The 14,785-nt window shown below is 47.3% G+C and overlaps 1 protein-coding gene across 1 annotated transcript in view; it reads left to right on the top strand.

The window, feature by feature from the left end:
* Positions 1 to 14,785, top strand: part of LOC109873880 (ephrin type-B receptor 4a-like) — a 45,252-nt gene that overhangs the window by 14,592 nt on the left and 15,875 nt on the right. Inside the window, exons 2-4 of the mRNA XM_031809190.1 lie at positions 5,811 to 5,881; positions 10,078 to 10,359; positions 10,606 to 10,996. Coding sequence (XP_031665050.1) covers positions 5,811 to 5,881; positions 10,078 to 10,359; positions 10,606 to 10,996 — 744 coding nt within the window. The remainder of the gene's footprint in view (positions 1 to 5,810; positions 5,882 to 10,077; positions 10,360 to 10,605; positions 10,997 to 14,785) is intronic.

Here is a 14,785-nt window from a genome sequence, read left to right as displayed (position 1 = left end):
GAGTCTTTACTGCTCTCTGGAGTGGTGGAAGGTCAGGAGTCTTTACTGCTCTCTGGAGTGGTGGAAGGTCAGGAGTCTTTACTGCTCTCTGGAGTGGTGGAAGGTCAGGAGTCTTTACTGCTCTCTGGAGTGGTGGAAGATCAGGAGTCTTTACTGCTCTCTGGAGTGGTGGAAGGTCAGGAGTCTTTACTGCTCTCTGGAGTGGTGGAAGGTCAGGAGTCTTTACTGCTCTCTGGAGTGGTGGAAGATCAGGAGTCTTTACTGCTCTCTGGAGTGGTGGAAGGTCAGGATGAGGTACGGCTCCATCTCCAATTCGAATTTGAATGAAAGGAGATATAATTGAATTCAGTGAAATTAAATTAAATTAAATTCAAAGGCCTCTTCTCTTCTATATTAGGTGTAGTCTATACAAATATACATCTTGTACATAAAACATCAAACATGTTGTTAATTACATGCATACAAAATATTGTTGAAATAATTGGTTTTCCCTGATAAAGGAAAATGAAACCTGTATGTGAATAGTCTAATTTTAAGGCCTTCAAAAAGAATCCAATCAAAAGAAATGGTTGGTGGAAATATACTGTAACTGGCTATTCTAAGCATGAAGGTTAAAAGAGTTTATGAACATTGTTTCCAGAGAAATGTGATATATTGTTTGGTATCTGGAAGTGTGACCTGTCAGATATAATTCAACTCTCATGTCATTTGACTGACTGGAATGTATTTGAATTGTACTCAGTTAAATCTTCTTCCTGTCACTCAAATTCAAATTCTATATCCTGTGAGGTGTGGCCAAATCAGTTTGAATTTCAACTCATGAGTTGGATGGGAGTCAATTCCAATATTCTGAATTGATCCCAACCCTGCACGGTGCTATCTAGAACCTAAAAGGGTTCTTTGGTCGTCCCCATAGGAGAATCCTTTGAAGAACCCTTTTTGGTTCCAGGTAGAACCCTTTTGGGTTCCATGTAAAACCTGTCCCACAGAGGGTTCTACCTGGAACCAACAAGGGTTCTCCAATGGGGACAGCCGAAGAACCCCTTTGGAACCCTTTTTTCTAAGAGTGTGGTGTGTGTTTGTGTGTGTGTGTGTGTGTGTGTCTGTGCATGTGTGCGTGTTCAGTCAGCCCCAGTGTGTTCAGTCAGCCCCAGTGTGTTCAGTCAGCCCCAGTGTGTTCAGTCGGTCCCAGTGTGTTCAGTCAGTCCCAGTGTGTTCAGTCGGTCCCAGTGTGTTCAGTCAGTCCCAGTGTGTTCAGTCAGCCCCAGTGTGTTCAGTCGGTCCCAGTGTGTTCAGTCAGTCCCAGTGTGTTCAGTCGGTCCCAGTGTGTTCAGTCAGTCCCAGTGTGTTCAGTCAGTCCCAGTGTGTTCAGTCAGTCCCAGTGTGTTCAGTCGGTCCCAGTGTGTTCAGTCAGTCCCAGTGTGTTCAGTCGGTCCCAGTGTGTTCAGTCAGTCCCAGTGTGTTCAGTCAGTCCCAGTGTGTTCAGTCAGTCCCAGGATGTTCAGTCAGTCCCAGTGTGTTCAGTCGGTCCCAGTGTGTTCAGTCAGTCCCAGTGTGTTCAGTCAGTCCCAGTGTGTTCAGTCAGTCCCAGGATGTTCAGTCAGTCCCAGTGTGTTCAGTCGGTCCCAGTGTGTTCAGTCGGTCCCAGTGTGTTCAGTCAGTCCCAGTGTGTTCAGTCAGTCCCAGTGTGTTCAGTCGGTCCCAGTGTGTTCAGTCAGTCCCAGGATGTTCAGTCAGTCCCAGTGTGTTCAGTCAGTCCCAGTGTGTTCAGTCAGTCCCAGTGTGTTCAGTCAGTCCCAGGATGTTCAGTCAGTCCCAGTGTGTTCAGTCGGTCCCAGTGTGTTCAGTCGGTCCCAGTGTGTTCAGTCGGTCCCAGTGTGTTCAGTCGGTCCCAGTGTGTTCAGTCGGTCCCAGTGTGTTCAGTCAGTCCCAGGATGTTCAGTCAGTCCCAGTGTGTTCAGTCAGTCCCAGTGTGTTCAGTCAGTCCCAGTGTGTTCAGTCAGTCCCAGGATGTTCAGTCAGTCCCAGGATGTTCAGTCAGCCCCAGTGTCTTCAGTCAGTCCCAGGATGTTCAGTCAGTCCCATCTCAATGATATCCTCCATTTACTGTTGGATGGGCTGTACTGTATCATATAGTTTTACATGTCTGTACATGCATATATATAAACCCTCAGACAAACACACACATGCATCCTGTCTCATAAAACATAATGATAGAGCAGTGATAAACACTGATTACACACACACCTCATACACCCGGCTGCCGTACCAGGCTGTGCCTGGAGGGGGTGACTGCTTTGTTTCTGCTGCTACTTATAAATGATCATCATAGGACATCAGCAGGAGCAGGTGAGGAATGGCACAGTGTGTATATGGGTGCGCACGTGACTCAATTCTAAAGTGCACCAGTTACCACCATGAAGACGCTGTATAATTTGTTTTCCTGTGAACTTGAGGCAGAACACAAACTGGGGAAACACCTCACCACCATACCTTCCCATTCCTCCATTCCCCAAGGATGGAGTTACACTTTTTACACTCCTGTCTAAAGCTGAGAGCGACCCTGCCGCTCCCTACATCAGCCCTCATCCTCCTCAACCCTTCATCCCTCATCCTCCTCAACCCTTCATCCCTCATCCTCCTCAACCCTTCATCCCTCAGTCTCCTCAACCCTTCATCCCTCAACCTCCTCAACCCTTCATCCCTCATCCTCCTCAACCCTTCATCCCTCATCCTCCTCAACCCTTCATCCCTCATCCTCCTCAACTCTTCATCCCTCATCCTCCTCAACCCTTCATCCCTCATCCTCATCAACCCTTCATCCCTCATCCTCCTCAACCCTTCATCCCTCATCCTCCTCAACTCTTCATCCCTCATCCTCCTCAACCCTTCATCCCTCATCCTCATCAACCCTTCATCCCTCATCCTCCTCAACCCTTCATCCCTCATTCTCCTCAACCCTTCATCCCTCATCCTCCTCGACCCTTCACCCCTCATCCTCCTCAACCCTTCATCCCTCATCCACCTCAACCCTTCACCCCTTATCCTCCTCAACCCTTCTGCCCTCATCCTCCTCAACCCTTCATCCCTCATCCTCCTCAACCCTTCATCCCTCATCCTCCTCAACCCTTCACCCCTCATCCTCCTCAACCCTTCATCCCTCATCCTCCTCAACCCTTCATCCCTCATCCTCAACCCTTCAGCCCTCATCCTCCTCAACCCTTCATCCCTCATCCTCCTCAACCCTTCATCCCTCATCCTCCTCAACCCTTCATCCCTCATCCTCCTCAACCCTTCACCCCTCATCCTCCTCAACCCTTCACCCCTCATCCTCCTCAACCCTTCATCCCTCATCCTCCTCAACCCTTCAGCCCTCATCCTCCTCAACCCTTCACCCCTCATCCTCCTCAACCCTTCATCCCTCATCCACCTCAACCCTTCACCCCTCATCCTCCTCAACCCATCATCCCTCATCCACCTCAACCCTTCACCCCTCATCCTCCTCAACCCTTCAGCCCTCATCCTCCTCAACCCATCATCCCTCATCCTCCTCAACCCTTCAGCCCTCATGCTCCTCAACCCAACATCCCTCATCCTCCTCAACCCTTCATCCCTCATCCTCCTCAACCCTTCATCCCTCATCCTCAACCCTTCAGCCCTCATCCTCCTCAACCCAACATCCCTCATCCTCCTCAACCCAACATCCCTCATCCTCCTCAACCCTTCACCCCTCATCCTCCTCAACCCATCATCCCCATCCTCCTCAACCCTTCACCCCTCATCCTCCACAACCCTTCACCCCTCATCCTCCTCAACCCTTCACCCCTCATTCTCCTCAAAACTTCACCTCTCATCCTCCTCAACCCTTCACCCCTCATCCTCCTCGACCCTTCATCCCTCATCCTCCTTACCCTTCATCCTCCTCACCCCTTCACCCCTCATCCTCCTTACCCTTCATCCTCCTCAACCCTTCCCCCCTCTTCCTCCTCACCGCTTCATCCCTCATCCTCCTCAACCCTTTATCCCTCATCCTCTTCATCCTTCATCCCTCATCCTCCTCAACCCTTCACCCTTCATCCTCCTCAACCTCCTCACCCATCATCCTCCTCTACCTCCTCACCCATCATCCTCCTCCATCTCCTCACCCCCCCAACTCAACTCTCCTTGCCTCCCGGGTGTCCATCTCTTTATTCAGGGTGTTGGACTGTGGTTATCAGCCCTCTGCAGCCTGCTAGTCCCAGGGAAGGATGGGAGAAGAGTGTAGTTGAGAGACGGAGGGAGAAAGAGAGGGAGGGAGATGCCAGGGCTCTCAGGGACTGTCAATGGAGAAAGCGAGAGATATGGAGAGAGAGAGAGAGAGAGAGAGAGAGAGAGAGAGAAGGAAGTGTTTAGCCTGTCAGAGACAGGGAGGGAAGACTGTTAAAGCCAGACACAGGTATCAAATGAGCCTCAGTGTAACGACAATCTGTCAAACCTGCAGGATTCTTATCAAATTGGAATTATTGATGGCATGATTCTGCTCTGTTCTAAAGACAGCTCACCCAGAGACACACACGTGATAGAAACCTTTCATTCTATCTTTCCAAAAGCAGACTGTGCCAGAGAGTGTACCAAGATAGATAAAAGTAATTCCCTTTTGAGACAAAGGCAGGGTGGGGTGAGAGAGAGGAAGGAAGGAATTGAAGAGATAAAGAGAGATGTTGGTATTTGTGCACGGTGCTCTGAGGAGGTGTAATCATAGATCAAAGGAAGCCTGGTAGTGGGGAGACGATGTGGGCACGGCTGGGGATGGTCATGTGACTGGCTTACCTGCAGACAGCCTGACCCCTGAGAAGGACCCCTGCAGGGAAACCCCTTAGGGATGGACAAACAGGACACGGTTTTAAAACACACCACTGGGCTTCAGATGGAAGGAAACCTCATCCCATCAATAACTAATGGTCAGCTCACAATACAGGAGCGAGCCAGTCTACTGAGGGACAGCTGGGAGAAGAGACATTTTCACAGGAAAAGAAATCATTTCAGTTCCGCTTGCCTGTGATATTTCTGCATTGTTCCTCTTCCGTTCTCAATCCGTATTGAATTACTCAATCATAGCAGAAATGTTCTGGCTGTAAGAGAGCTGGTATTCGGCCGACGCTTCAGGAGATTACACAAAATCATTTCATTTTTAATCACAGCTCACGGCTGGAGGGGTGTGCATGTTGTTCAGTAGGTGTAGGCGCTATACAAGCGTGTTTGTGTGTGCTCTGTGAATACATGAGAGTGAGCTTGAGTGTTGTGTGTGTGTCTGTTGGGTTGTATATGTGCATTTGGAATATCCCCTTGTTCCCACAGCTAGTCCCAATGTCCCCCTCTCCCCCTGAGGACAGAGAGGTTTCTCAGCAGGTTATTTTTAATCTAGAAACAAGGGGGAGGCATTAAGCCAGACCTGTATGACACTGACCACAGACATGGAGGAGCGGGAGGGAGGGAAGGAGGGAGGGAGGGAGGGAGGGAGGGAGGGAGGGAGGGAGGGAGGGAGGGAGGGAGGGAGGGAGGGAGGGAGGGAGGGAGGGAGGGAGGGAGGGAGGAAAGAACAGGGTCTATTTGGCACAGAACTCTGTTTTTCACTGTCTAATGTCCATCTCAGTAGCAACGTATCATCAACCCCCCGTTACATTGGAGCAGTGGGTATAGCTAGAGCTACTTGATTTATACATGACACAGTTCTACTGCCTCAACCAGTGTGTATATCTGTATTAAAATGTCTCTGGGTCTACTGTTGAAGTGTGTGTCCTTAGCATGTTGTTACATGTCTGTCTTCACAGAGGTCCTGATGAACACTAAGACAGAGACGTCAGATCTCAGATGGACCGTCTACTCCCATGACAACCCTCAGGTGTGTATACTGACCCCCAAATGGATCCTCTCATTATCTTCTACTTTCTTTCTGGGAGATTCTCAATTGGAAAAAAGTCTTTCCTCTCCTCAGCTCCTCTGATCCTCCTGGACCCGGAAACCAAGATCGAGTGTCAATTCGTTAGTAGGTGAACGGAGGGCTATGCTCCCCTCCTCGATTACCTACTTCTGCAGAGGATTCACAAGAGCAAAACGAGTTGAGATTCTTCCTACACTCACAAAAGTTCCAGAATAATAAAGACATTTCAATTGAAAAGTTCCAGAATAATAAAGACATTTCAATTGAAAAGTTCCAGAATAATAAAGACATTTCAATTGAAAAGTTCCAGAATAATAAAGACATTTCAATTGAAAAGTTCCAGAATAATAAAGACATTTCAATTGAAAAGTTCCAGAATAATAAAGACATTTCAAGTCATATTAGGTCTATATACAGTATTGTAATGATGTGCAAATAGTTAAAGTACAAAAGGGAAAATAAATAAGCATGAATATAGATTGGATTTACAATGGTGTTTGTTCTTCACTGGTTGCCCTTTTCTTGTGGCAACAGGTCACAAATCTTGCTGCTAGATATGGGAGTTTATTTGTTTTCGAATTCTTTGTGGTTCTGTGTAGTCTGAGGAAAATACAGTTGAAGTCGGAAGTTAACATACACCTTAGCCAAATACATTTAAACTCAGTTATTCACAATTCCTGACATTTAATGATAGTATAAATTCCCTGTCTTAGGTCAGTTAGGATCACCACTTTATTTTAAGAATGTGAAATGTCAGAATAATAGTAGACAGAATGATTTATTTCAGCTTTATTTCTTTCATCACATTCCCAGTGGGTCAGAAGTTTACACACACTCAATTAGTATTTGGTAGCATTGCCTTTAAATTGTTTAACTTGGTCAAACGTTTCAGGTAGCCTTCCACAAGCTTCCCACAATAAGTTTTTTGGCCCATTCCTCCTGACAGAGCTGGTGTAACTGAGTCAAGTTTGTAGGCCTCCTTGCTCGCACACGCTTCTTCAGTTCTGCCCACACATTTTCTATAGGATTGAGGTTAGGGCTTTATGATGGCCACTCCAATACCTTGACTTTGTTGTCCTTAGGCCATTTTGCCACAACTTTGGAAGTATGCTTGGGGTCATTGTCCATTTGAAAGAACCATTTGCGACCAAGCTTTAACTTCCTGACTGATGTCTTGAGATGTTGCTTCAATATATCCACCTAATTTTCCTACCTCGTGATGCCATCTATTATGTGCACCAGTCCCTCCTGCAGCAAAGCACCCCCACAACATGATGCTACCACCCCCGTGCTTTACGGTTGGGATGGTGTTCTTCGGCAAGCCTCCCCCTTTTCCCTCCAAACATTACGATGGTCATTATGGCCAAACAGTCCTATTTTCATTTCATCAGACCAGAGGACATTTCTCCAAAAAGTACCATCTTTGTCCCCATATCCAGTTGAAAACCGTAGTCTGTCTTTTTTCTGGCGGTTTTGGAGCAGTGGCTTCTCCCTTGCTGAGCAGCCTTTCAGGTTATGTCGATATAGGACTCTGTTTACTGTGGATATAGATACTTTTGTACCTGTTTCCTCCAACATCTTCACAAGGTCCTTTGCTGTTGTTTTGGGGTTAATTTGCACTTTTCACGCCTCTCCTTTCTGAGCGGTATGACGACTGCATGGTCCCATGGTGTTTATACTTGCATACTATTGTGTGTACAGATGAACGTGGTACCTTCAGGTGCTTGGAAATTGCTCCCAAAGATGAACCAGACTTGTGGAGGTCTAACATTTTTTTCTGAGGTCTTGGCTGATTTCTTTTGATTTACCCATGATGTCAGTACATCCACAGGTACACCTCCAATTAGGGTCGACCGATTATGATTTTTCAATACCGATACCGATTATTGGTGGACCAAAAAAGCCAATTCCGATTAATTGGCCGATTTTTATACATATATATTTGTGAAAATGACAATGACAACAATACTGAATGAACAATGAACTTAACATAATACATCAATAAATCTATTTAGTCTCAAATAAATAATGAAACATGTTCAATTTGGTTTAAATAATGCATAAACAAAGTGTTGGAGAAGAAAGTAAAAGAGCAATATGTGCCATGTAAAAAAGCTAACGTTTAATTAAGTTCCTTGCTCAGAACATATGAAAGCTGGTGGTTCCTTTTAACATGAGTCTTCAATATTCCGAGATAAGAAGTTTTAGGTTGTAGTTATTGTAGGAATTATAGGATTATTTCTCTCTATACCATTTGTATTTCATATACCTTTGACTATTGGATGTTCTAATAGGTACTTTAGTATTGCCAGCCTAATCTCGGGAGTTGATAGGCTTGAAGTCATAAACAGCGCAATGAAGAGCTGCTGGCAAACGCAGTAACGTGTTGTTTGATTGAATGCGTACGAACCTGCTGCTGCCTACCACCGCTCAGTCAGACTGCTCTATCAAATATCAAATCATAGACTTAATTATAACATAATAACACACAGAAATACGAGCCTTTGGTCATTAATATGGTCAAATCCGGAAACTATCATTTAGAAAACAAAGTGTTTTTTCTTTCAGTGAAATACGGAACTGTTCCATATTTTATCTACTGGGTGGCATCCATAAGTCTAAATATTCCTGTTACATTGCACAACCTTCAATGTTGTGTCATAATTATGTAAAGTTCTGGCAAATTAGTTCGCAACGAGCCAGGCGGCCCAAACTGTTGCATATACCCTGACTGCAATGAACGCAAGAGAAGTGACACAATTTCCCTAGTTTAATATTGCCTGCTAACCTGATTTTCTTTTAACTAAATATGCAGGTTTAAAAAAATATACTTCTGTGTATTGATTTTAAGAAAGGCATTGATGTTTATGGTTAGGTACATTTGTGCAACGATTGTGGTTTTTTCGCAAATGCGCTTTTGTTAAATCATCCCCCGTTTGGAGAAGTTGGCTGTCTTTGTTAGGAAGAAATACTCAGAACACAGTTCGCAATGAGCCAGGTGGCCCAAACTGCTGCATATACCCTGACTCTGTTGCACAGAACGCAAGAGAAGTGACACAATTTCACTAGTTCAAAGAAATTCATGTTAGCAGGCAATATGAACTAAATATGTAGGTTTAAAAATATATACTTGTATATTGATTTTAAGAATGATGTTTATGGTTCGGTACACATTGGTGCAACTACAGTGCTTTTTTCGCGAAAGCTCTTGTTAAATCACCCGTTCGGTGAATAGGCTGTGATTCAATGATAAATTAACAGGCACCACATCGATTATATGCAACGCAGGACAAGCTAGATAAACTAGTAATATCATCAACCATGTGTAGTTAACTAGTGATTATGTTAAGATTTATTTTTTCTTCATAAGATACGTTTAATGCTAGCTAGCACCTTGGCTCCTTGCTGCACTCGCATAACAGGTAGTCAGCCTGCCACGCAGTCTCCTCGTGGAGTGCAATGTAATCGGCCATGATCGGTGTCCAAAAACGCTGATTACCGACTGTTATGAAAACTTGAAATCGGCCCTAATTAATCGGCCATTCCGATTAATCGGTCGACCTCTACCTTCCAATTGACTCAAATTATGTCAATTAGCCTATCAGAAGCTTCTAAACCCATGACATCATTTTCTGGAACTTTCCAAGCTGTTTAAAGGCACAGTCAATTTTTGGTATGTAAACTTCTGACCCACTGGAATTGTGATACAGTGAATTATAAGTGAAATAATCTGTCTGTAAACAATAGTTGGAACAATTACTTGTGTCATGCACAAAGTAGATGTCCTAACTGACTAGCCAAAACTATAGTTTGTTAACAAGAAATGTGTGGAGTGATTGGAAAACGAGTTTTAATGACAACCTAAGTGTTTGTAAACTTCCGACTTCAATTGTATGTGTCTCTAATCTGGTCATACATTTGGCGGGAGGTTAAAGGTGCAGTTCAGTTTCCATCTCATTTGGTGGGCAGTGTGCACATAGCCTGTCTTCTCTCGAGAGCCACTCTCTCTCTGTAGACCTTGGGTCCATCCAATCCTGGGTCCATCCTCCTACCTTTGAACTCTCTTTATACCCTGCATACCTACTATATAATGATGTGTCATTGATGGTATTGCTATCTAACCATCTCTTCTCCTCACTTCCCGCCCTTTGTCTCAGTGGGAGGAGGTGAGTGGTCTGGACGAGGAGAACAATAGCGTGAGGACCTATCAGATCTGCCAGATGGATGGCGCCTCCAGCCATTGGCTGCGCAGCGGGCTGATCCAGCGTCGGGGAGCGTCCCAGGTGTACGTGGAGCTGCGCTTCACCATGATCGAGTGTTCATCCAGAGTCACACACCACCGCAGCTGCAAGGAGACCTTCAACCTCTTCTACTACCAGGCCGACTCTGACGAGGCTACACCCACTCACCCATCCTGGATGGAGAACCCCTATACTAAGGTACACAGCTACTGTACACACACACACACATCAACAGTCAACGACAAAACCCTCCTCGATGGGGAGAACCCCTACATCACGGTGAACAGCTGTACACATGCTGACATACACACCTACACTGAACACACACGGACCCACTGGAATGGGAGCTCTTCAAGTAGACTTTTGGGATGTTGAATTCTATGTAGAGATATTACTTCCTGTGTTTGTGTTGACCGCCTGCCTCTCCCTCCTGTCATCCTGTAGGTGGACACAGTGGCTGCAGACTTCCTGCTGAGGAAGGGCGGGGAGCGTAAGTTCAATGTGAAGACGCTGCGACTGGGGCCTCTGTCTAAGAGGGGCTTCTACCTGGCCTTCCAGGCCCAGGGAGCCTGCATGGCCCTGCTGTCTGCCAGGGTGTTCTTCAAGAAGTGTCCCGCCCTGGCCAGCTCCCTGTCCTCCTTCCCTGAGACTGTGCCCCGTACCCTGGTGCAGGAGGCCCAGGGGGTGTGTGTGGACAACGCTGCCCAGCAGGGGCCCCGGCCACGCCCACCTAAACTCTTTTGTGGAGAGGACGGCCAATGGGTGGGCCAGCCCACTACCTCCTGTGGCTGTCTGCCCGGGTACGAGCCCGCCGACGGACACACCCACTGCTCAGGTAAGGGGGGGGTTTGAAGACAAGAGAGGATAATATGCTGTCTCATCTGTTTAGATGGGAAGCTATTCTCTCTGTCCTTTTTCTCACTCACTCACTTACTCTCTCTCTCATGCTCTCATACTCACTCACTCATTCTCACCCTCTCTCTCTCTCACGCTCTCCCACACTCACTCACTCATTCTCACCCTCTCTCTCTCTCTCACTCACTCATTCTCACTCTCCCTCTCTCTCACGCTCTCTCACACTCACTCACTCATTCTCATCCTCACTCTCTCACTCTCTCTCTCTCTCTCACACTCTGTCACACTCACTCACTCATTCTCACCTCTCTCTCTCACGCTCTCTCTCTCACTCACTCATTCTCACCTCTCTCTCACTCTCTCTCACTCTCCCTCTCTCTCTCTCTCTCTCACACTCTCTCACACTCACTCACTTATTCTCACCCTCTCTCTCACCCTCTCTCTCTCTCTCTCTCTCTCACTCTCTCCCTCTCTCTCTCTCTCTCTCTCTCTCTCTCTCTCTCTCACGCTCTATCACACTCACTCACTCATTCTCACTCTCTCTCTCACGCTCTCTCACCCTCACTCACTCATTCTCACCCTCTCTCTCTCGCGCTCTCTCACACTCACTCACTCATTCTCACCATCTCTCTCTCTCTCACACTCACTCACTCATTCTCACCCCTCTCTCTCTCTCTCTCTCTCTCTCTCTCACGCTCTCTCACTCTCTCTCCCTCTCTCTCTCTCTCTCTCTCTCATGCTCTCTCACACTCACTCACTCATTCTCAACCCTTCTCTCTCTCTCTCTCACCCCCCCTCCCTCTCTCTCTCTTACTCATACAGAGAGAGCTGAGGCTTAAACAATGAAACAATGGAGGCGGCGGGTGGGGATGGAGGGCAGGCGAGCGGGGACAGAAGAGAAGAGGCTTACATAAGCAGTATTATACCAGTGAAGTGATGGGGCTGGGCCTGGAATATTGAGGGGACTGAGGGAGGTCAGGGGGCGCAGGGCAGAGGGCAGAGGTGAGGGCAGTGTCACAGGGCTAGGTGGCTTAAGGTGGCGTTTAGGACATTGTAGGACTGTTTGTCAGTCAGACCCAGTGAATCAGTCATTAATGAAGGGAGGAGAAGAGAAGAGAGGAGGAGAAGAGAGGAGGGAGGAGGAGAGCGGAGGGAGGAGAGAGCGGAGGGAGGAGAAGAGAGGAGGGAGGAGGAGAGCGGAGGGGGGAGAAGAGGGAGGAGGAGAGAAGTGGGAGGAGAAAAGAGGAGGGAGGAGAAGAGAGGAGGGAGGAGAGGAGGGAGGAGAAGAGGGATGAGAAGAGAAGTGGGAGGAGAAGAGAGGAGGGAGGAGAAGAGAGAAGGGAGGAGGAGAGAGGAGAAGAGAGGAGGGAGGAGAAGGGGGATGAGAAGAGAAGTGGGAGGAGAAGAGAGGAGGGAGGAGAAGAGAAGAGGGAGGAGAAAGAGAAGAGGGTGGAGAAGAGAAGAGGGTGGAGAAGAGAGGAGGGTGGGAAGGGAGGAGAAGAGAGGAGAGGAGGGAGGAGAAGAGATGAGGGAGGAGAAGAGAAGAGGGAGGAGAAGAGAAGAGAAGAGGGAGGAGAAGAGAAGAGAAGAGGGAGGCGAAGAGAAGAGGGAGGAGAGGAGAGGATGGAGGAGGGGAGAGGAGAGGAGTTAGGAGAAGAGAGGAGGGAGGAGAAGAGAGGAGAGGAGGGAGGAGAAGAGAGGAGGGAGGAGAAGAGAGGAGGGAGGAGAAGAGAGGAGAGGAGGGAGGAGAAGAGAGGAGGGAGGAGAAGAGAGGAGAGGAGGGAGGAGAAGAGATGAGGGAGGAGAGGAGAAGAGGGAGGAGAAGAGAAGAGAAGAGAGGAGGGAGGAGAAGTGAGGAGGGAGGAGAAGAGAGGAGGGAGGAGAAGAGAGGAGAGGAGGGAGGAGAAGAGAGGAGGGAGTAGAAGAGAGGAGGGAGGAGAAGAGAGGAGAGGAGGGAGGAGAAGAGAGGAGGGAGGAGAAGAGAGGAGAGGAGGGAGGAGAAGAGATGATGGAGGAGAAGAGAAGAGGGAGGAGAAGAGAAGAGAAGAGAGGAGGGAGGAGAAGTGAAGAGAATAGGAGGGAGGAGCAAAGAAGAGAGGAGGGAGGAGAAGAGAGGAGGGAGGAGAAGAGAATAGGAGGGAGGAGAAGAGAAGAGGGAGGAGAAGAGAAGAGAATAGGAGGGAGGAGAAGAGAAGAGGGAGGAGAAGAGAGGAGGGAGGAGAAGAGAAGAGGGAGGAGAAGAGAGGAGGGAGGAGAAGAGAAGAAGGAGGAGAAGGGAGGAGAAGAGAGGAGGGAGGAGAAGAGAGGAGGGAGAAGAGAAGAGGGAGGAGAAGAGAAGAGGGAGGAGGGAGAAGAGAAGAGAAGAGAGGATGGAGGAAAAGAAAGGAGGGAGAGTGAAGGTAAAGCATTTACTGTTAGCGGTACATCAAAGCCAACCTGACAACAGAGAGAGAGAAGCAGGGGGGGTATTCCCCCTTGGGCACTACAACTCCCATAATGAGATGAATTATCCATGTACAGCCACACACACACACACACAGGTGGAGAGGGACAGATGGACAGAAATGCAGATACAATGAACAATTCCATGGTGTTCTATCTTCCCCTCCTCCATGTCAGTGGTTAGATGTGGTATGATGCTGCTCTGACAGGTCGCTCTCAGCAGGTCGCTACTGGAACACAACAGCAGATGACTGAAAATGGAAGATAAGAGCACGATAAGCCAATACATCTCTGCCATTCTAACACACACACACACACACACCTTCCCAAATTCAGGAAGGAATATGCAGGAAATCCGGAATCCTCCAACCAGGATTCTATAAAACCAAGGAATTTTTTGAAAGTTCCTGGAATTTTGCACCTTAGTCACACACACACACATCTCCTCCGCCTCTCTCTCTCCTCTCTCTCTCTTTCCTCCTTTCTCCCTCTCCTCTCTCTCTCTCCTCCTCTCTCACCTCCTCTCGCTCACCCTCTCTCTCCTCTCTGTTTCTGTCTCTTAGCTCATCAGAATAAACACACAGCCATGCATATCATTCAGCAGACAGTATTTTAGCTAACTTCTATTGCTCTCTTCTTGTTTTAATGTCTCTCTCCACCAGAGAAGAGGGAAGTGGGTGGTAAAAGGCAGTGTGTGTTGTTGCTGTATTGAGAGTGTGCCATCAGCGGGAGGGGGATAGGTCATAAAGCTCTTTAAGTGGCCCAGCTCGAGCCTATCTGTTAGCTATAAACCTCTCCCCCCTGCAGCATCCCACCAGCAGCCAGCCAGTTAGAGGGTATTTATGAACAGCACTCTGATGTCTCTGTCTCTGGGTGGCTGTGTTGCTCCCTGTGCTCTGGTCACAGAGGTTGGGCTTGTTAGGGGAAACTACAGATGTAGGATCTTCATTTGATCATTCTTTTGTTGCAAAAAAAAATCCTGCGTATTTGAGTTTTGGAAGGCTTTTAATGTTTGTAATTTCCACTTAGACATTTCAGACTTGATTTTCCCAAACAAAAAATGTATCAATCCCTATAAAAATGTCCACGAATTATAATCCACATAATAATGCACAGTTCCTGTTGCTGCAGGTTTATTTTCCTGCTGTAGCAAACTGGCTCAAATGAAGATCCCACATCTATCAGTATGACCCTAAGAGCAGTTCCACTCTCTGTCAAAGCCTTTCATTAACATACATTGTAGACTATGCAATATCCAGGTAAGATTTATTTGATCATTCTTTTGTGATTCTGTAGAGATAATTTTGTGTTGCACTCCGTAGCTGTT

This window comes from Oncorhynchus kisutch, linkage group LG29 (genome assembly GCF_002021735.2).
Source record: "Oncorhynchus kisutch isolate 150728-3 linkage group LG29, Okis_V2, whole genome shotgun sequence".
NCBI classification, from domain to species: Eukaryota; Metazoa; Chordata; class Actinopteri; order Salmoniformes; family Salmonidae; genus Oncorhynchus; species Oncorhynchus kisutch.
The sequence above is the reverse complement of the archived record's forward strand: the minus strand, read 5'-3'. Positions and strand labels throughout refer to the sequence as shown.